Raw genomic sequence first — 24,691 nt, 5'->3', positions numbered from 1 at the left:
TAATTATATACTTGAGCTTATTGACCGTGTAATATTACACATTGAATACATTTTATTTTTGCAATTTTTTTTGTACATGATGGTGGCGATCAATGTTATTTAAAACTAATTTTTTTTTAAATAATTAACTGAACTAAAATTTATAAATCCAGTACAGCATTTTTAACAATTTCAAAATATTTTCTATCATCTTTATTTATTTCATTACAATCATCTTCATTGACTATGTTTTTGTTTTCACCCTGGCTCAGATGATATTTTTGCTGATGGTGTTTTTTGTTCAGCAGATGTGTATTTACTGAATGTAATCGAAAAGTGTGTTATATTTGAATTGCATTTGTATAATTAGTATATTATTGATGTATGTTTTGTATTTCATACAAATTCATTGTGAAATATATAATTATTAAAAAAATGCACAATAATTATTTATGAATAACCAAATTCTGTACCTGCCAAAGTTAAAAACAATACCAGTAGACATATCTCAAAACAACACACTGTCACTGAAGGTGGTTTAGTAGTAACTGAAAACATTATAAAGAAAGTTATTAAAAAATTGTGTTTATAAAGTTACTACAGTTTATTTCAAAAGCTTACATCGACATTTTATTTATTTATTATTTTTTACATTAAAAAATTGAATTTACTTTAAAATAAATACTAATATTTTTTAAACCATTTTTTTCTTTTTTGCCACAGGATGGTGAAACATGGCAACTGGATCAATGTAAATCATGTGTATGTCATGAAGGACAAGTACGATGTGCTATGGAAATGTGTCCTCAATTAAATGTACCCTGTCCACCCAATTTTCATTTGATGCGTGATCCTGGACAATGCTGTCCACGTTGTGTTGAAAGTAAGTTTTTAAAATATTTTATTATTACCTAGTAATTTTTAATTCATTTATGTTCAATACTCATTTCTGTTCATTAATCAGGAAATTTTTGGTATTGTTTTTCTGTTTTGAAGTTGCAAGGGTGAGGAATACATTTATTACAGTAATCTGTGTTAATGAGCAAAAAAAGGAGTAGTTTGGATAATAATAAATAATTAAACAGTGTTATGTTTATGTACATAACATATTATGTGCATTAACATATATCAATAACTCCTTGAACTCAGTGGTGGATTAGTAGCATCGTGGCCTTTCATTCAGAAGATGTTGGTTCAAATGCATCAGCTTAATATTTTTCATAAATAGAAAATTCACTTCTTACTATTAAAATTAACAAACTAGGTAAGTAAACTATACCTTTAATGCAGGATGTTAAATCTCCAAGAAATCAAATAACACACATGAAAATCATTTTTTTAAATAATTGACATTTCATTAAAGTAAATGTATAAATAATACATTTTTCCTATTTATAGTGTGATATTAAGAAATTAACCAAATACTATTGATTAGTTTGTAAAAGTAATTCATATAATTGAATAATAAAAAAAAAAATGTATTACTTTTATTAACGTAGAGAAATGATGGAGTAGTTGAAAACATAAAATAAAATCTAAACAAAAGAAAATAAAGAGAAAAAACTGGAAAATATATAAATATTTAATATATTTAAATACATATTATATATATATATAATATAATATTATATTAAAATATATATTTAATATTTAAATAAATATACAGAGCGTTTCATAATGTTCTTAGGAGTTACAAAAATTCAGTACAGAAGAAGTATTTCACTTACCTAAATGAAAGTTGTACGAGGTGATGCAAGGACACTCAAACAGTTTTTGTTAAAATCTATAAATGTTCAGTATGTGCTCCTCTGGTTACACGGCACACATCAACACGAAAGTCTAGCTCTTGCCAAACTCGTTCTAACATGTCATTTTCGATAGAGTTGATTGCATTGATTATGTGATCCTTTAGCTCAGCGATATCGTGCGGCATTGGTGGGATAAACACCGTATCTTTCACGTAACCCCAGAGAAAGAAATCACATGGCCTGAGGTCTGGTGATCTTGGTTGCCACAGCATAATGTGTTGGTCTTCTTTAGACGCACGTCCTATCCAGCGCCGAGGTAATGTTGTGTTAAGGTATTGTCGAACCTCGTTATGAAAATGGGTAGGACAACCATCTTGCTGGAAAATGAAGTCATTGAGTAGCTTAGGTATAAGGCATCATTGTAACATATCCAGGTATATCATGCCGGTTACTGTCGTTTCCATAAAAAAGAACGGCCCATACACTGCCCCACGAGAGATCGCACAAAAAACGTTTACTTTCGGAGAATCCGGAATGTGTTCCACATAAGCGTGTGGGTTTTCAGTTCCCCAAACTCGCACGTTATGACGGTTTACTTTACCGCTAATATGGAAAGAAGCTTCATCGCTGAAAATTATCTTGTTTCGAAAACCTTTATATAACAACATCTTTTCCTGTAACTGTAAACAAAAATCGAGCCTAAGTGTTTTATCTCCATCAGAAAGACGCTGGATTAATTGAAGACGGTTCGGTTTGCATAATAAACGTTTACGGAGAACTCTCCACCCTGTTGTTTTCGTTATTCCTAATTATCTGCCTGCAGCCGCAGTCGATTTTGACGGGCTGCGAATGAAACTTGCACGCACACGTTCGACATTGATTTCTGAGGTTGATGGACGACCAGTTGATTTTCGCTTGCACAAGCAACCAGTTTCACTGAATTGTTTATACCATGCACGAAATGAATTGTCATTGGTGGCTCCTTATAAAATTTCAACCGAAACGCACGTTGTACAGAAATTACTGACTTTGACAAGTGAAATTCTAACACACAAAACGACTTCTCGCTTCCCGTGGCAGCCATTTTCTCTACTATCGACGCCTAGCGAGCAAATACTTTACAAACTGCCTAGTATATGTGGAAAAAACTGTTTGAAATACTCTTTCGTACAGTACTTGTTTTATTCTTATGAGTGAAATAGTTTTTTGTTAATGAATTTTCGAAACTCCGAAGGACATTATGAAACGCCCTGTATAATGCACATGAGTTCTTCAATACTATTAAAAATAAATAAATAAAACAAAAATTAGAGTGATAGCATCCCAGCCTTTCATCTGGTGGTCCCAGGTTCAAATCTGATCAGTCATGGCATTATTCATTATGCTACAAAAATTCCATTTCCATATTCCCATGTATAAGCTTTTCTGTAAGCTTCTATAGTGAATTAATTCAGCAAGCAAAAAAGATTATTAAATAAATAGATGAATAAACAAATAAAAAGAGTGGACTATGACCATTATTCATCCAATTTGAAAGCATATATTCTGTTACTACTTAAAAAAAAGAAAATTGTATGTATTAAAATACTCATTAGAATTTCATAAAACTTATCTTTTACTGCTTCTGGAATTGTTTATGTATTCTTATGACCACTTCTGTAATGACCACTACTTCATCAGATATAAAAAAATATAATTTTTTCAGTCATCTTATTTAACTGATTTCTACTGCTAGTATTAAATTTGTTTGTGGAGATCAAAACTTAATGATTTGCTTGTTTAAAATATAAAATTAATTATTAAATAAATTTATAATTTCTCTGAAGTTAAATTTTAATTGTTTATTATATTTTTATAATTATTGTTTATTAGAAGTAATTTTTTAAGAATAAAATATTTAAATTTGTCATTATTAACTTCTGATATTGTTAATTTTCCTATTTTAGAAAAGTATATTTATATTATCTACATAACAGAAGTATGTTTTTCAGGAGCATTTACAGTGCTCCTGATAACATCTTTTGCTAATACCTACATACGTATCCATACAAGTGTGTGTGTGCGCGCGCGCGCGCGTGTGTGTGTGTGACAGTCTATAATAAAATTTTTTTTTTATTCTAGGTGATGGAGTGTGTACAGTATTTGGTGATCCTCATTATCGTACTTTTGATGGAAAGTTTTTTAGTTTCCAAGGATCATGTAAATATCAACTTGCTGCTGATTGTGTTGATCACAGTTTTAGTATTAGAGTAACAAATGATGCAAGATCTACTAAAACATCATCTTGGACTAAAACCGTTTCATTAAAGGTACTTTTCTTCTTTTCTTCATTAAAAATATTAATTTTTTACTATTTTTAAGTCCAAATAAAAAAAAAAAAGAACTGGCCATAAATTTTAAGCTTAACATTAGTACATTCTTATGTTGTCTCATTTACAAACAACGGCTGAAAGAACCCCCAAGCATTTTGATAGCATCTTTTTTGCAAATGATATCAAATATCATTGTAACATTTTCAATTAAGTTTCATTGTATATGATTAGATGTTCCTGATATCATCTTTTTTTTCAAAAATGGGTGAACTTATTAAAAATTGGATAGATTAAAATGAAATTGAAAATTTTCGTTAGTTTTAATATTAGATCTTGATCAGGAGCATTATCACATATTCATGTCATATTGAATATAATTCAGGTCCTACATTTGCTAGTAAACTTATTTATTAAAGTTGAATAACATTGTTATTAAATATGAATGTAATTTAATATGTGTAGTACATTTTACCAAATTGTTTATGTGTTTATGTGTTTAAATATCAACACCATTTACTTTTCTTGAAATTTTATTTATCACACAGAAAAAATCAATCAGAATAGCCGACTTCTATAGTGTATAATAGCAAGTATGTGAAAAATCATATGCCTTACCAGGGGTTCAATCTCAGAACCTTTTGGACGAAAGGCATAGTTGCTATTACTACACTATCAAAGTTGGCTCTTCTGATTGATAAGCATGAATACATAAATTATTTTGTTTTTATAAATGATAAATTTGAATTAAAAAATAATCAAAAAATATTTAATGGAAAGAAATTTTCCTGTGATGATTAGTAATAATTTATATGATGCATTATTTGACAATAAAAAGAAGAATATTATTTTTTTTTATTCTGAAAAAAATTTTCTTCTAGTTGTGATCTCTGTAAAGCACTTATATAAGACACATATTTACTGTTTCTTAGTGTACAGTGTTTGCTATGCAGCTAATCCCTTCAGCTAATAGATTGAAGATATTGCTTAAAATACTTAATATCATTCACATTCACATTTTTAGTATTTTTACTTAATATTCAATAGATTTGGAATAGTAACAAACAGCTATTCTATATTCTTAGCTCATTTAACCTCATTTTCTTCATTATGCTCTGGGTAGAATTCTTTTTTTATGCCATTTTCAGTAATTAATCCATAACTTTTTTCCTACTAGTTGACATATCACTTTCTTTGATTAGTTACCTGATTATTGCACCATGGCAATAATTCTGAGCATGTTCTTTTGCCTTAAAAAAATTATACAGTACAAAAATTAAATTTATGAAATAGCAGGATTAAATGTGATAACTGTTTCACCTATTGAAAATTTTCAACAACTTCCAAATTATGTGGAAATTGTTCTTCCAGAATCTTTCATAGAGGAATTTCAAAGGAATTACGAATTAAAAAATTGTAATTAGCTTTTGAAGACCCTCTGAAAGAATAATTTCCATATAACATTAAAGTGAGTCATTTATAATTTTTAATTATTAAAAGAATAATTATTTAACTCAAGTTGTTAAGTTTTCTTACCTCAAGTAACGCATATTTTTTACCATTAAGCACTTTTCAAAAGCAAAGAGTAAAATCATTTATTTAATTGTTTTTAAATAACAAAAGTTAAATGCAGTATTGCATAGATACATTCACATATTTATTTAAAATATATATTCCCCCAATGTATGAGTAGAACATTTAATGTAAATCAGAAACAAATTGTATTTTTGTTTTGAAGCACATTATTTAGTAATATAATACTTTTTGTATAAAAAACTATTACATACCAATTTTTAAAGAAACACTATACTCCTGGAATAAAAGAACTGATCTATTCCAGCTGGACATTGTTCTACATCTATCAACTGAATGGAGTTCCAAGAAAATAGTATCATTTGTACTTAAAAGTCTTCTACCGCAGCATAATTAACATTTACCAACATCTTGTAGACATAATTTATCAACAGTAATTAATTAATCTGTCAGCTATAAACTTGATAATCTACATATAAAAGTGTTATACCTTAAATCATACATGAACATTATGAAATATATTTCCATAAAAACACCACATAATAATACATGAAAAAAATAGACACAATTCAAATCCCTCACATTATTCAAATTTATTCTATATACATTTCTTCACAACTTAAAAAAATTGTCCACAAGAATATCAGCTGACACCACTGTGAGAGTAGCAGCACTAATCACTGAGGATGGTCACAAAGATAACTGAAAGCATTTTGATGTAAGCTTTCTAAAAATGTTTTATAAGTAAAATTTAGTTCAGTTTGTCATGGCAAAAATTTACATTTTAAAATAACTTTACTTTTTATAGGTCGGTGAATTAAAAATAAATCTTGGAGAAAAACAACGAGTAAAAGTAAATGGACAAAAAGTTATCATACCTTATTATTTGGATGGAGAAGTAACAATCACTAGAGTGAATGAAGTTCTTCATGTTGAAACACAATTAGGCGTTAAAGTGGTATGGGATGGAAATAGTTTTGTTGAAGTATCTGTACCAGCACGATTTAAAGGCAAATTGTGTGGATTATGTGGTAATTACAATTCAGTTTCAAGAGATGATCTTACGACTAAACGTGGAAGGGTAATTAATTATTGTAAAAACATATTTTATTATTCTTATTGTTAAATTGCAATTTGTCTATTTTGCACTTACTTTTACACATATGTATATTTATTTATACAAGATAGCTTTTAATAAATTATACAATTATCCAATCAAAACACTTATACCTATAAATAATGAAAACTCGAATAAGTATTTGAACACATAGATTCCTTGTTTTATAACTAAGATACTACCTTATTATGTCATCTATAACTCTTACACTGCATAATTTAACTAAGTCAGATTTTCATTACATCTTACTACGTATTTTGGATTTAAATACATCCATAAAATGAATAAACCATATAATTCATAAACATCCATTAATCATAATTAATAATTAATCATACATCCACATAATTAATAAACTACATAAATATATATATATTGTGTATTTTTATAATCAAAAACCAACTTGATCCACCCAAGAACAGAATTATAAAGTAAATGAGATGACACTTACCTTATTTTTTCATAATTATTCCAAAAGCACTTTCATGGCAACCTTATGTTGCCATTTTTTCCACCCCCTGCGCCAATCAAAAAACCCCCTGGGTAATATCAAAAAACTTCACTTAAATAAGTTTTAGGCCCTTATTCAAAGAATAGTATGAACTTTAAACGAATTCGATATTTTACTTAATGAGAAAGTTATAGCGATATTTTTTTTTAAAAGCCCCCTCATTTACCCCCACATGGTCCGATTTTGCCCATTAACAAACTCATCCCATATTTTGGGTCGTTATATTTTATGTATCAATTTGAAAGTGATTGACGGAAAATTACGGCAGTTATTGTGTCCACAAGAAAGTATATAAATATATATATTCCCCAAAAGTTCGGGGAATTTTACCATAAAAATAAAATAGCTTACCATAACTTATAATTTCCACTGTCTCCTTCAAAGTAATCCCTTTGGGCATTGATACAGTGATACCAGCGTTTTTCCCATGACTCCATGCATCCCTGGAAGTCTGCAGGTGTAAGTGTTCGAAGCACATTCTGCGTTTCTTCCTGAATCTCTTCAATTGTGTTAAAACGACGGCCTTTCAATTGAAATTTTATTTTCGGAAAGAGAAAAATGTCTCACATGGCAAGGTCAGGTGAATAGGGAGGGTGGGGAATCACTACTGTCTTTTTGGAAGCCAAGAAATTCTGAACGGCTAGAGCGATGTATGCGCGGGCGCGTTGTCATGGTGCAGAACCCAGCTGTTGTTACCCCACAGATCTGAACGTTTGCGCCTAATGCATCCTCTCACCGTCACGGCTGTTGGAACACTGATTCACAAAGAGTACTTTGCGAATCAGTGGCTAGATGTTAGCCACATCTAGCGGCAGCAGGTCGTACCAGCAGTGTTTCGCGCGCGAAATTCAAATTCCCCGAACTTTTGGGTAGCACCTCGTACATCATGGGTATAAAAAATACCATTAATAATTTTATTTTCAAAGTCCTGTAAATAAATTTTGAACATGATAGCTGATAAAGAAAAATCCACTGTAAAAGTATTTTCCTAAATATAATATTTATCATTAAGTTTAAAATAATTTTGTTGGTATACATTTCTAACAATAGTAATAATATTATCACTAAACAACAGGTCTTCATTATTGTATATTAATTTGTTTTTTATTATTTGGATTGTTTTGTCTATGGGTGGGTTACGGTACATATTACTAGTATCGCAACTTACCATCCTCCGTTTTTTATATTGTATTTATAATCCAAATTCTTTTTTATCCTAAGTATTTTATCAATTATTTTGGATATAAGTTGTAGCAGTTGTTAAATCAATCAAAGATTACATACGTATGCCAGATTTATATATTTTTGGGAGTCCTGTTAATTTTAGTGCACTTGGTTCAAGTGGGGAAAATCTAGAATGATATTTTAAGTCATTTTTATAATTAAAAATATTACGGTATATTTTGATAAAATTTTAGTTATTTTAAAAATCTGTTAGCGGGGTCATTTATTTCTTTGAAATTATTTTGTGATACATACTGTTTCATCAAATTATTATATTTTTCGATATACATAATGACAGGTGTCTTGGTTTTATCAGATTTTAAAATAATGCAATTATTTTTATTTAATTTATTTTTCAATTGGTAAATTACTTTTTTATTAATATTTTTGGAAATTGGTTTGCAGGTCAAATTTTTAGTTTTAATTTTATGAATTTTACTGTCTTTGTCATTAGGATTTACTTTATTAATACTTATTTCAGAATCAATTACTTTATTTTTAATAACATATTCTTATCACCCTCATTCAAATTAAATTTAAATGCATTAGCAATGATAAACTGTTCTTTATCATCAAGGCCAACATTACTAAAATTAATCAAGTCAAGACAATTATTATTAAATAATTGAATCCACATCTCCATCTTTGAAATGTAAATCATTATGAGTATCATTTGTTACAATGCCTCCCTGCAATTTATAATCGTCCAAACCCCTATTATTACCATAATACTCATTGTAAATGTAATTATTATTACTATTATTTCCGTGAAAGTGCTTTTGAAATAATTATGAAAAAATAAGGTAAGTGTCATCTCATTTACTTTGTAATTCTGTACTTGGGTGGATCAAGTTTGTTTTTGATTATAAAAATACAATATATTGGTACAGGGTGATATGGATCTTATAAGTATTGACTTTAGAAATATATAAATATATTATACAAAATATAAACCATCAAAACACAGTAATTAGATAAGTTATACTTACCATATTAATTCCAATAATTGATTTTCACGGGATCCTGAGTTTTCATTTGGTATTGAATTCTATAATTATAAAAATGTTTTCAAATTATAAATATTATTATAATTATAAATGTTTTAACATAATTATAGAATTTAATAGCAAATGAAGATGCTGGATCCTGCATAATCAATTATTGGGATTGATATGGTAAGTATAACTTCTCTAATTCCTGTGTTTTGGTGGAATATTTCTTACAGTAAATTTTATTTATACAATGGTCAATATGTTAATGAATTACTTGAATTTTCAAAAAAAAAAAATATATATATATATATATATATATATATATATATGTGTGTGTGTATGTGTGTGTGGGTGTGTGGGGGTGTGTGTGTGTGTGTGTGTGTGTGGGTGCACATCCATATGTGTAGGTCTGTACAATCTTTTTAACGTGTTTTACATTCCTTTACTTATTTTCATCAAAATATAGGTTCCTCATCTTTGTGGTTCTTGCAAACAATTTGTTTTTGTCCAGGCCACATTTTTTGTTAGCTATCCAAATTTAAATAATATTAAATAAAGTAAATTAAAATTAACTTTAAAAAAGAAAAATAATACTTTTTCAGTTTTTATACTTTAACTTTTTAAATTAACAGCAAATTAAGAGTTAGAAAGTTACTAGAAGTAATTTGTTTTTAATTTAAGCACCAACTTTTAAATGCTAATAGCATATAATGTAAACTGTACTCAACACTAATTAACTTTAATAGATACAAAAGCCAACAATTTATTGTATGTGATTTCACTTCATAACCTTAAATTTTTAGAATGCTTATCCTTGAGGCATTCCAGGGATATTCCAAAACCCACCGGGTAACTCTAGTGGTGAACGCGTCTTCCCCAATCAGCTGATTTGGAAGATGAACATTCCAGCATTCAAGTCCTAGTAAAGACAGTTCTTTATGAATTTGAATACTATATTGCGGATACCAGTGTTCTTTGGTGGTTGGGTTTCAATTAACCACACATCTCAAGAATGGTCGAACTGAGACTGTACACAATTACACTTCATTTACACTTGTACATATCATCCTCATTCATCCTCTGAAGTAATTCCTGGAGGTTAAACAGAAAAAGAAAAAAGGGATATTCCAAATAAATTTTGATTTGTAAAACCATCAGGTTTAACCAACACAATTCTCATCTTATTCAGGGTCTTTGGTTTTGCGTAACTTTTTCTGGAAATTAAAATACACTTTACAAGTCTGCATGACGTTTTATTAAAAATTATGTATAAAGGCACAGCATACCTTTTTTTTTTGTCTTCAGTCATTTGACTGGTTTGATGCAGCTCTCCAAGATTCTCTATCTAGTGCTAGTCGTTTCATTTCAGTATACCCTCTACATCCTACATCCCTAACAATTTGTTTTACATATTCCAAACGTGGCCTGCCTACACAATTTTTCCCTTCTACCTTAAATCCAGCATACCCAGCATACCTTATTATTTATTATAATATAAGTTTTATTTCCAAAAAATTTTAATACTTTTTCTCTTTTTAGATGTATTTTCTTCTTTTTAGTTAATTGTATCAAATGGTTAAATTAACAATATAATGTAGTAGCATGCTAATTAATCTTAACACAGGTCAGAGCTATTGCATAACAAAGCATAGTTTTAATATTTTGTATCTGTTTAGTTTATAAACTAAATGTATTTTATTCTTAATTAGTTTACATATATCATGTGGTATAAATTCAGTAAGCATACTAATTTTTTTTTTTTTTTTTTCGACACAATACCTACTGATCGACTGACAGATACCAGATGATTAATCAACAAGAATTACTGTTTGATATTATTTTTTTATTATTTAATAAATTATTTATTTATTATTATTAACTGTGTGTACTGAATGAAATTAAATACAGCAAATTTTATATAACCAGTTGGATCTAATTACTTAAAAATTGTAACTGTATTGGCTTACAGCAATTTTATTTTTTACAGGTAGTTTTAGATCCAGAGAAATTTGGCGCATCATGGAGAGTAGGAGGTAAAAAGGCTTGTACAAGACTAAATGATCCTCCACCTCGAACAGTGCAATGCAATCAACATCTTCCTCATAGACGGTTCCGTGACCGTCTGTGTAAACCTTTACGTTCTGATATTTTTGCTCCATGCCATAAGAAACTTAATTATTCTATTTATTTTAAGTAAGTATTATACTACTTCTTAAATAAAATTAAAAATCATTCAACATATTTATTTCTGGTATATGGTTGTTGGTTGTTCACCCCATTCAGGGTGTATTTATTGTACTGGATTTTATATCAACTCCTACAAGTTATTTACAGTGCTAGAGTAAATTTTATGATTTATTAAATGTTTAACAATTCAGAACTAATCAGGCAGTTTTTCAATTTTGCTGATCACATTAAATTTCTTTTTTTGTATTTTAAACAGTAAAATATTATTTTGAATTGCAGAATTTTTTTTTCAACAAAAGAGATTGAAATCAAACAACAGAAATTTTTGAATAAAGAAAATTATAAACACTTTTATTTAAATCACATTGTCTCCTTTCACATTAAATCTTGTAATAAATTTTCCACTTACTTCTCATATCCAATCAACTTTAAATTTTGCATATTGGTTGATTCCAATTGACAATGTGATAATCAGTTATTACTGACTTCAATTAATTGGTAATTAGTAAAATTATGATAAAATTCATTTTAATACATGTAATGCAAAAATAAAACAAACAAAATGCTTATTTAGTGTATTGAAAATTTGATGTCATAAAATCATACATTCAATAAATATATGATTTTATGTTTATGCTTCATTGTGAAACAAATTTTACAGCATGTACTCATTTTTTATAAAGCCAAAAAAAACAAAAAAATTATTTTGTTTTAATATATATTTTTTGTGGGCCTCCGTGGCGCGGAGGCCCACAAAAATGGCCTCGAGGCCCGAGACGCTACCACGGAGGTAGCGTCTCGGCCTTTCACCCGGAGGTCCTGGGTTCGAATTCCGGTCAGGCATGGCATTTTTTCATATGCTACATTTCTATATCCGACGCACAGGCTTCAAGCTTATTGTGGTGATATCATAAAAAAAAAAATGCTTTTCTTGGAACTCAATAAAAAGTTTTAACCTATCAAAACAATATTTCTCTTTAATCACTAAAAATAAAACGGTGGTAAAATAGAAGGATGTCTAAAGTATGTTCATCGTTGTAAATAGTAAGAAAGGCTTACCTTTAGGTTTCTTGAACCATAAAGATAATTTATAACAATGAGCACCTCAGACCTTTATTTTTAGATATAAAACCAGCATTTGTTTTGATGGTTTAAAAAATAGTTTACTTTTTAGTGCATTTTAAAGAAAAGTATTCTTTAAAAAAATTGCTTTTTATATACCAAATGGGCTACAAGTAAATGTCCTTATGTATCAATAAGAAGGTAGTTAATAAAAAAAATTACAAAAATTAAAGAAGTTTTTTATTATTATATGTTTAGTGTAATTAAACATGAACACATCAGAGGAAGTGTTCAAAATATGTTTCCCTCAGCTCTTATGTGTAAAAATTACACATTTTTCCTAATAAAGTTTATTCTTTCAAATTATTTGAATATGGCAGTAATATTTTTAAAAAATTTCCTCAGCATCGTATCCACTCAGGAAAATTTTGACTGAGGTAGTATAACTTGAAGAAAATAGTAGGAAAAAAGCCCCATTTTATTGCTAAGTATAAGGACAAACAATGACAGGTTCTTTAACAGTTCAGGAATAACAGCTCATAGCATATCAATCACCGGATGCATGTTGATTGAAAAAATATGGCCTGAACATCTCTTCTTTTTTTTTTTTGTTATCCATACCACATGAATTCCAGATATTCTAAGTTTTTTCTCCTTAATTATACAAGTATTTTCATCACACCAGTAAGCAAAATTATGATAGTTTATTAGGTCATTGAATTTTGAAGTGTGCTTATCAGACATTATCAATGAGCCAGATAAATGTCTCGGTGAGAAGGATCTACTTCACAATGACTAGTTAATTCCACACAAAAATCCATTCTCAAAATCATCTTCACAGAGTATATGAAGAACAGAAAAAAAAATGCCAGTAACATTTAACTTCAGTTTCTTTAGAATCTTTTGTAAACTTGTTCTGGGTATTTCCAGCTTAACAAAAGCCTTTCTGGTTGACATTGTGGCTCTTTACTAATGCCTCCATAATAAACTATTTGTAACAAAGTGCAATTATTTCTAGACCTACCTGTTCACAGAACATCTCTAATATTTTCAATACGTTCAGCTGACATAAATATTAATGGTGACTGATGGAGAATTAGTAAATCGCACGTGAAATTCTTCATGGGTGAGGGCAGTATCATTATTTTTTCTCAAGCAGTTAATTATAATAGTCTGTTCTTGTATTACATACCAAAAAATTCCACTATTTATTATACAGATACAAAATTGAACTTATAACAGTTAATTGTATCATCTGATTACTACCAACTGCAAAACCAAAATTCCCTCCTGTTACAAAATTTAAATATGCCTACAGAAACTGATTTCTAGCAAACTTTTTACTTTACTAGAGATATTCAATAGTATTGTATTAAAACACTCATTTATTTATTTACTCTTTTTTTTCTAAAAATATGTTTTTTTTATTTTTTTTATAGGTCTTGCTTATTAGATATGTGTGAGTGCCCAAATCGGCAATGTTATTGTGAATCATTTACAGCATACGCTCATGAGTGTCAAAGGTTAGGAGTTATGTTACCAGACTGGCGGAAAGCAACTGGTTGTCATTCTTTACACTGAGCCATGCGCTTAGCATATGATATTTTCTGTATTTCTATTTTTTCCTCGCAATTACTAGTCAGCGCCTCATACTCATCACCAGATTATGTAAGTTTTTATATTTTTTCTTCCCTTTTTACCAGAAATATAAAACTCAGATTTTCAGTATTAGACTGGGAAAATATGATGTCAACTCTGATAACTACAGATGTTTTATTAAAAATTTGGAAGCAAAATGAGAAGATTATGGTAAACAAGAAACAAGTAGTTAAAAAAATAATGTTAGATAAAGCTTGCAATAAATAAATAATTTAATAATTGTGATAATTTACTCTGTTATATCTAAATGAAATAATTTTCTGAAGAACAGCAGTTCATTCATGTAAATTATACTAGTTATTAAAAATGTACTAGTATTTATTAAAAGAATACTAGTTAAAGTATACTAGGTGTAACTGTACGTACTCTGTATAAAAATTTATCAATTTTGTTAGTGATAAGTAAGCCACCACTGATTTCTGAGTATTAAAAATTATAAATAGAGGAGTTTGCAGATATGCACACAAAATTTTATGGTTCCATACATTCAATAATGATCCATTTGCCAAAAAAAATTGTAATTTTTTCAAAAATCAAAAAGGCCCATTTACTAATGAAATAATTTTCAATCACATAAAAGTGGAAACTATTAATATACATATAACAAATATAAAACCAGATCCACGTATTATCAGTAAATGACAATAGTAATTTTTTCCAATTTAAATATGAACTGATTAATTCACTTTTCAATGTACTCATCCTTGCAAAATTTTAAGTCATTCTTATTTTACAAATACTAACAAAAAGTAATTTTGTTCTTAACTAAAATGGTACTTTCTCATAACAGTCGCCTAGAAAAAGCTATGCTTTCAATTCAGTTATTTTCAGTAAGCTTTGTACTTTTAGTACATAGCTCAAAACCTATGTGGCAATCTATAACTCACTCATATTTATTTTGACTGAATCTCTCTCCTCTGGCCAAAATATCAGCATAGTTATCACAAAGCAGTTATCACATTCTAAGTTGTTTTCAGTGTTATTAATTAATAGCCAATCAGGATAGTCCATTAACTCATCATCACAAATCAGTTGTTTTACAGCTGTTTTTCAAAGTTGAAGGTTCTGAGGTTAAAATTCTAGTAAAAGTTAGTTGCTTTTATACAAATTTGAATACTAGACAGTGGATTCTGGTGTACTTTGGTGGTTGGAGCTCAATTAATTACACATTTCAGGAGTGGTCAGCCTGAGTCTGTACAAGACTAAATCTCATTTACATGTCATATATATCATCCTCACTTCATTGGGCCAAGCATACACATAAAAGGGATTCCTTATTGTTCACTAGTTGAACAGATTGCAACATACACATTAGAAAAATGAATAAATAAAAAATAATTAATAAATCTTTATATTTTAATAATTTTTCACAATAAGAAAGAACTCATCAAATTCATTAATGAAATTAATTGTCACGTTACTTACGTAAAATATTATCTGATGCTTCATCAATCAAATACAGAGAAGTTTTGTAACTTCAGAAATTAATGAATTTCAGTATCATTTACATCTCATCAACTGAATTACTTTATAAAGAAAAAGTAAATGCCAATAAAAATGAATAAGTTTGTACACTAAAAACAAGGCAATATCAACAAAATATATATCTTAAAATAAAAAATAAGGAATTTTTTTGTTATATAAAACATAAATGTATTTTTGATGAGTGTTTTGACTTAATTTTGTATATTTAAATCAAGCAGACTGATGACATTTAAAGCTATATATCACAATAGACAAACAAGAATCACACTAATTGAAGATTGAAACTTATTATTCATCACAAACTGTTATGTATGATTGAGTCAAATGATATTTCAGAAATTGTCAGTTACCTAATACAGATTTCTTACTTGTATAAGAGTGTACAAAAAACTTGTAATATTAAGAATTGTTAAGTGATCCAAAGGAATTATTAGGTCAGGTTGTGTTGTTATTAAGAATTCAATAACAAAATTATATTCTATAGATAGTATTGAGTAACTGTTATTATAAAATGTAACTGGCTGCCAGGGCTTAAAGGAGGATTTGTTTCTTGTGTCATGTTAGTGAGATCATTTGCATATAATATACAAATACTAATGTGTGATAAATCAGAATGCACTAGGCCTTAACAATTTTAAGTTGTCAACATTATGTTTAATTTAAAGAATGATTTTTTATTGTTTTGATTTTTTCAGACATACCAGTGATTTGTGAGCTACCTACCCTATTAATTAATTCAATAATTAATTATAAGTCTGGTTGAGCAGATGCGCCAAATTATTAACGTATTGTATTTATTCTGTTGTCGTTGTCCTAAAGAATAGTATTTCATATTACACTACTATTGTTATAATTATCGCTAGCTTTTAACAAATTATTTCGAGCTGGATCTCGTCCACAATAATGTATGGTAATAATTTTATTATTAAATACAGGTTGATATAGGCTATTTATTATTAATATTATTAATTTTTAGTTTTTTTAATTATTTTTATTATTGAATAATAATTGTAAAGTAACATTGTGCAAATACAGTACATATATGTTAGTGTTTATAAATACATTCATTGTAAATAATTTTTTTAATATAAGTTATTAGAAATTGTATGTCATTTATGTAGTTTGTAAGTAGATAAATATCTCCATACAATACAAATTTTGTGCAGATTTTATATTTATACTGGTTGTTTGATAACAAATTAAGTTTTTTGTTGGAATTTTTGGAGAAATTAAGATTATTTAACCACAATGGAGTCTTTACAAATTTGATTTTTTTTGTATATTTATATTTTATGTTTTAACATGGGAATTTATGTAAAATACATTGTAAAAAAATTTAATCAAAATGTCTTTTATATCAAAGTTTTAACAACTTTTCATGGTGATAAAAAACACAATACTTCAAAACTTTTGTCAAAAGACATCTAAACTTATGTTTAAAATAGATCAATGAAAAATCTCTTTTGATAATGAAATACTCCTAACAGTTAAACTGGATATTATAATTATATCCAATGATAATTGTTTCCTGGCTCTGTATTATAATTTTCTAATTATAAATATGAGCATGTGAGGGATGAATGCAGCAGATGAGCATTTGCCCAAACAGTATGCATAGTGTAACTGTTTCATGCATTAAGATAATGAAATATGTTGACTAATTTTCTGTATAAGTAATTTTTAATTCATGCCACCTAAATGCCTAACATAACTAAAATGAAAAGGATGTATTTTCTTTAAACTGAGATCTATGGACCCATCCCTCAAACCATGGCGCATTTATTAAACATTTTTACCAGTACAATTTGTTACTTTATAAAATACCAGAACTTATTTATGACTAGGATTTTTGATTCAATTTTTTCTGTTAATAGATAAAAGGGAAATTAATGAAAAATACTAAAGAAATTTGCTCAACTGCTTGATACTGAGATGAATATTCAATTTTATACTTATATTTTTAAATTTGGGATGTTTTGTCTGTAACATCAGCAAAAATTATGTAATGGCTACTAATTTTTATGACAAACTGATTCAAATTTATAAAATATTAATTTAAAAAATTCAAATTATAATACTTTCAGTGTCCTTTGTGACCAATTTTCAGATTAGTCAATAAAGTTTTTTACCCTTTTAAATTTTTCTAGATTAATTTTTTTCTGAATCTAAACTATAATACCTATACTATATACCTAATACTATAATAATGAATCTAAACTTAAAGAAATACCGTGACATTTTTTTTTCAATTTTATAGATTTCTCATTTTAAATCTATTTATATATTTGATAATTGTACTTGGAGGATCCCTGCAATTAAAAACAAAATTCCATTTTTACAATTTAAGATTCATGAGTCAGAGATATAATGATGACCAAGTTAAATCATGGTTTTGAATTTTGTTAAGATGACTGCAGCAAGCCATAATGATTGCAACTACATACTGCACACACTATAACTAAAACCTAGAAAGAAACGACAAGAAAACTGAAATTCTGCATAGTAATAAAATAAATGATTTTGAAATGTTCAAAAGAAAGTATATATTATAATTGACCATAGCATCAGCATCTGAATAAAAAGCATCTGAGGTACAAGAGGTACCAGTCAAACTTACTTTTTTAAGAGTAATCATATTTACTATACAACCAATCTTTGCAATAAACAGAGCAGTGGTGGTGACACTAGTAGAATTGGATATCATTTGTAGTTAGGTGGGTTTAGCGTGCTGATATGCAGTATTACATTATGCTCAGTGAAGAAGACACTGGAGAAGTACTTCAGGCCTCACTTTCATTAAAAAACCTGGCATGTGATAGATATGTCATTTTTGGAAGTGACTTGTGACTTGTGACTTGTGTGTGATGTGACACATCAACTACAGACTTTATAGTTATGGCATTTAAGTTACATACATAACAGTCAATACTGAAAGTTCATTACACAAATAGTTCATTTACTGGCATCTTCTGAGATAAATATTATATGATTAATTTTTTTTTTACATGTTTAAAAGACATCACCTTTCATTGCATTTAATATGTTAGCTATAAACACTACATTATAAAGAAATAAAAATGTAGTAATTAATTTTTAAAATATTTTTAATTTTTATTCAACTGATTTAAAGAATTTTTTTGTAATTCTTTTTATATATTTTACTGAGACAATAGGTTACACATGTATTTACATTAATCTTACAATTCTGAAATTGTTATATTTTATTTTATTTTATTAATCTCAAGTTATATGTTGGCCATTCAGTTTTATGTAATGTAATATTTTATTTATTTTAACCAGCTTGGAAAAATGTAAGTAAACAAACACCCTGTTTTACGTTTATTTGTTTAATATTTTTTAGTAACATTAAGATTTTTAAAATCTGTATTTCTAACAATCTAAATGATTAATATTGTATCAAAAATAAATTATAACTTGATACAAATCACTGATAGAACTAGTCTATTTATTTATAGAGGAAATGGTTTGTGTAAATGTTTCATTAAAGGCTATCAGACAATGATTTACAAATTGGCTGTGGAAGAGATTGATTGATTATCATAGGAAAAATTCATTGAAATGATTTTTTTTATGAATTGAAATCAGTAAATAAAATTAATTTGACTAGAATTATTTAAAACATTTAGAAGAAATTTCTTTTTATTGTATAAATATAATTTATAGCACATTATAATAGAGAAATTGTTTTATGATTGTATTTGTGCAAAGAGTTTATATTTTTTCTTTTATCTCAAATACCAGTCAAAAAGGCAGAGTAACTATTATTTGTTGACACAGAGAAATTGTTTTTTAAACTATTATTTTTATTTCAACATTAGTAAGGAAATTATATGTAAGGAAACATATTTATGATAATCTTATTTTTTAAATATTATTTTTTATACTACAAAATTAATAATGAAACTACTCTACTCATGAATTAAACTGATAATGTAAATGAAAAATATAAAATTAAAATGATTTTTAATAATCAACCCTAATTAAACTGCATTATTAATAATGTAGTTTGATTAGGTTAGCTAAACCTTTACCACAATTTAATAAAATTAATGTGGAGAAATCTTGAAAAAGACTGTGTATAATAATAATAATAATATAAAATCTGTCACAAATTTATTAAAAATAAATGACACGAAGTATTATTTTAGTTGTAGAGTGGTTAGTTTATTTATGTTTTTTTTTTTTTTTTTTTTTTACTTTATTTTATTATCATTTAGGTTATAATTTAATAATTGTAATTTAAAATAAAAAATATGTTGTTAAAGAATACTTTCCTGAAATCATCTTCTTTTTAAATACATAATCATATTTTCAGTGGTACTAACAAAATTTGTCATTATTCATCATTCATACTTATACTTACTGTCATTTTTTCATCAGTTGTTTACAGTGGTCATATTTTGCAAATAATGCAAATCTTAAAATATTCTAAAAATCAGTGATAATTATTAGTTTCTTTTATTAAAAGCAATGGATTAAAATAAAGAAATTTAGTTAATTTCTTAATGATTAGAGCAAACTAACTTTCTATTTACTGGGTATTTATTTTTAGCTATATTTACTTGTTTCTAATTCTTTTCCTGGCATAATTAGAAAAGTATCATATGAGATAGAGAAATATATAAAAAATACATTACATGTATTTGCAAATAATTATTATATTTAAGCACATTTCAACACAAAATGTGATGCAATTTAAAAAAAAAAAAATATTGGATGGTCACCTGTCCGCGATCTAGTCTTCACCACAATCACGGTGATCTATCTCCTTGCTTTTCACTATCTTCACAATATATTTCTCGACAGCATCCCATTCTTTCTGCTCAGAGAGCAGAGAGCAATTGAGGGTCTCTTCAGGGTTTAATCAGTCAAGTTGTAGTACATTTCTCATCTGAATTTTTTAATGTCTACTAATTTTTTCCATGCAGCCCTTTTTGTGCATATAATCTATTCCTTGGGGCCTTATATTCTAGTTCCTCTTCCACAGACTGTAAGCTTCCTCTTGCCCCCTGTAAGCACCTTCTTGCTTGTTGGGCAGCCGATCTCTGGTTAGCAATAGTGCTATTCCACCAATATACTTTACCCCTCGAAAGTCCACTTTTCCTTTTTATCTTTTAGCATTCCTTTGACATGACTGTAAAGAGGTTTTTGGGTCTACTGAGCCATGTATCCCGGAATCTGGCAGCCACAGAATCTGCAAACTTTAGTGCCTGTACTTCTGATGGTTTCCACTTCTGCCCAGGTAACCTTTGTGGTTGTCTTCTACTCATGATCTCGAACAGAATCAGCCTATGGTCACTATTACACTGTTCTTGTAATGACTCCAGTGTTCAACTTGTGGTAACATGTTTTCAGGCTCAGCCGTTATAATGAGATAACAATCTTTATATTGAATCTTCTGGTTATTGATTATGAATTTATTATCTGTTGCTGTTTATTCCTGAATGAAACAGGATTTAATATATTTTTGAGAAAATATATCATTCTTTATGCCAAACAGTTCTTAACATTTTTGTATAACCTAGTTATAGTTTATACAATCTGTTCGTGGATCTCTTTCCCTCAACTCCATGCACTATGTTCAAATTCCCCACCAAAATGGCAGGTCTCTTTGATCCCCTTATAAGGGATTCCAATTCCTCTAGTGTATCCTCAAACACTTCCCCACTGCAGTTGGGTGAAATCTCCATTGAATAGCAAAAACTCTGTCAAAATCATCGCCACATAGCCATCACCCTTAACATCTTGTTTGACCATTAGCTAATTTGATATGTTAATTATGACTGCTCCATCCAATCTGTCAACCTGTCAGCTCCCAGAGGTCACCAGTTTTTCATTGGGTTCTACTGCGAGTAAGAAGTCCACATCTTTCTCTAAGACCACAACCCATGCCAGGTCATGAAGTGCTACACTTCTATTGAAATTAAGCTGTAGACACCTCATTTTCTATTCAGTTCCATTCCCGGCCACCAGTCTGATGTCCGGCCAGTCAGTAAGTTAGTAAATTGACCGATGTACCGATTGAAAATAAAATGAAACATCATAAATTTGTTAGTAAATTAGAAGGTGTTAATGATGTTGTGAAATCTAAAACATCAAAATATTGCCTGACAACACAGACTGTTAATTCTGATTGTGATCTTTAAACATGTTTGTATAAAATTGGCATATAACCAACAGTAGGTGTAGGTGTTCTGTAGTGTTGTTTAACAATATAGAAATTGTACGTCACAGATCACTACAATCATCAGCTAATGAAGATAATGCTGCTAGAGGAAAATATTCACTACAATGCGGTCAATTATCAACTAAGAGAGAACGTTGCGCTGAATCCATAGAAGGACATATGAAACGATCTTTAAATTGAATCTTCTGGTAATTGATTATGAATCTATTTGCTGTTGCTGTTTATTCCTGAATAAAACAGGGTTTAATATGTTTTCGAGAAAATGCATCATTCTTTATGTCACACAGTTCTTATCAATTTTGTATAATCTAGTTACAGTTTACCAGTTTACAAATACCATAGTAATAATAATTTATTTTCAAATAGAGAAAAAATTAATTCCACTTGAAACAAGTGCTATAATATTTTTCATCTTGCAAATATTATGCAATATTATATTCATTCTACAGTAACAAATCTTATGATTATTATTTTGTAGTTGACTGAAAATTTGCAACATTTATAATGCTGTAAATATTTGCACAATGATTATTTGATCATTCAAGAATAAATTTCTGAATTTTTATACCTTTTGAAATGGGAAATATTATTTTTGAATTTTGTTCTTTAAAAGTTTTAACAGCATTATAGAATCTTTTAAAGATATTGATTAAATAGTTGTTTTAGATGATAAAAAGATTAAAAATTATAAATTTAAAAGTATTCACTTCTTAAAATATTTGTAAATGTTTTTTATTGACTAAAAAACCGTATTCTTTTTATAAACACCAACAAATTGTAGTTAATTTCAAATGTAGTTAATTTGTTCTGATCATTAAGTATTCAAATTGATCCTTATTGTCATCGACATTACCTTAAATTCAAAATATAATAAATTTATTATACCTTAGGTTTTGTGACAGTAGGATGAACACATTTCACATGTACTTTGCCTGCATATTTCTAGATAAACGACTACTAGGCAAAGTATATATCTGATATAAACTTGGCTTACATTGTATTAGAGATAAATCTGTAAACTGGATTCATTCATAAAGTTTAACAAATAGATACAAGTAAGCATGAAACTTTCTGTAATTTAATTCCCCCTCTGTTATTTCTCCTTTAATTCATATATTCATCCATTTTGTTCATTCATGTTTTTTTTTTTACATTATTTGTTTCTTACTTATATTATTATGCATTTACCAAAGATAGTGTTTGAAAGATAAAGAACTAATTGTATGATACTTAACACCTTTTTATTTTTTACTGTATTAAACTTTACTGAAAAACATTAATGATATAAAACAATAAATAAATAAGAACACTTTTCTTTTATAAATTAAATTAAATTATTGATATTTATGTTATAAATAATTTTTATAATTTTTTCTGTTAAGTTATTAAATTTAATCTATTACTACTCATTACATTATTATCAAATAATATTAAATGGCCAGTTGGATTTTTATTAATATTCATATAGTCATAATACGTGTATATATGGTATTATATAATTATTCTGTTCGTATCCTTTTTGTCATAAGTTTTTTATTGTAGTTCTTGATTCTGATTTGGCCTTCCAGTATGTGTTCAACTTATGGTAACATGTTTTCAGGCTCAGCCGTTATAATGAAATAATGATCTTTATATTGAATCTGGCTGGATGATTAATAATCATCCAGCCAGATTCAATAATGATATATATCTTTCAATGATCAATATCTTTCCTTAGAAAAATAGAAAAATACATGTATCCATTAATAAATTTTATAAAGATTGTTTTGTAACTTTTTTTTTAATAGAATAAAAACAATTTTTGTTATTTTTAATTGAGTGTTATAAGAAAGAATATCAGAATTTGTTTTACAATTGTTACATTTATGTTTGTAAACATTTTAAATTAACACATGGGAAATGTAAACAAATCATTCGAGTGGGTAATTTCATTTTAATTAATATATTTAATTAAAAGTAATTTGACTTACCACAGCAGAATTAATTATATTTTTTTATCAACTTATTTTATAAAATATTGAATTATATAGAATTACAACAATTTAATTTACTAAATTATTTAAAATTATTAAACAGTTGTTTATTTTTGTGATATGTAAAACCAGAAGAGATATTTTGTGGTAGAAAAGATTTTAAATGTAAAGAAGAAATAAATATAAATTTTAATTGTTGATTAAATTATGTGAAAATTTATGTATTTAATCAAAATATTTTTATAAATTTTACAAAATTGTAAATATGGTTTATTAGCTGTTAATAACTGTGGTAAATATAACTATTATAAATAGTACAACTTTGATTTTCTAAAATTCTACATATTGAATTAGAGTATATTTAAAATGGTTGGTAAAAATTGAAATTATTGAAAATTATGGAGAGCTCACTTCCAAATTAGTGGAGCCATTCATCTAAATGAAAATTCAGATATTAGTGAGAACTCCTTTAAGAAAGTGTGATGATGTACCTCTAAAAGGCATTAATGGAAGTACAGTTCCATTAATTTGAAACTGGATCATTTCTCTTTTTAAAAATTTAAAATGTTATTACATTTCTTCATGATGTTAATTGGAAAAAATTAAAATGAATTAATCTTAATATACATTTGATATGTCAGCTATCACTTTACAAACAGTTACACAAAGAAAGTTTAGTAAACAAGTGATAACTCCTTTTTTAA

General features: G+C 27.7%; 1 protein-coding gene across 1 annotated transcript in view; it reads left to right on the top strand.

The window, feature by feature from the left end:
• Nucleotides 1-16,707, top strand: part of cv-2 (crosveinless 2-secreting protein) — a 443,209-nt gene extending 426,502 nt beyond the window's left edge. The window contains exons 9-14 of the mRNA XM_075362008.1: nucleotides 703-862; nucleotides 3,849-4,036; nucleotides 6,378-6,650; nucleotides 11,401-11,606; nucleotides 14,102-14,330; nucleotides 16,502-16,707. Coding sequence (XP_075218123.1) covers nucleotides 703-862; nucleotides 3,849-4,036; nucleotides 6,378-6,650; nucleotides 11,401-11,606; nucleotides 14,102-14,243 — 969 coding nt within the window. The 3' untranslated portion in view covers nucleotides 14,244-14,330; nucleotides 16,502-16,707. The remainder of the gene's footprint in view (nucleotides 1-702; nucleotides 863-3,848; nucleotides 4,037-6,377; nucleotides 6,651-11,400; nucleotides 11,607-14,101; nucleotides 14,331-16,501) is intronic.
• Nucleotides 16,708-24,691: the final 7,984 nt, after the last annotated feature.

The sequence above is a fragment of the Lycorma delicatula genome, chromosome 4, assembly GCF_047948215.1.
Source record: "Lycorma delicatula isolate Av1 chromosome 4, ASM4794821v1, whole genome shotgun sequence".
Taxonomy (NCBI): Eukaryota; Metazoa; Arthropoda; class Insecta; order Hemiptera; family Fulgoridae; genus Lycorma; species Lycorma delicatula.
Note: the sequence above shows the minus strand (reverse complement) of the source record. Positions and strands in the feature narration are given on the sequence as shown.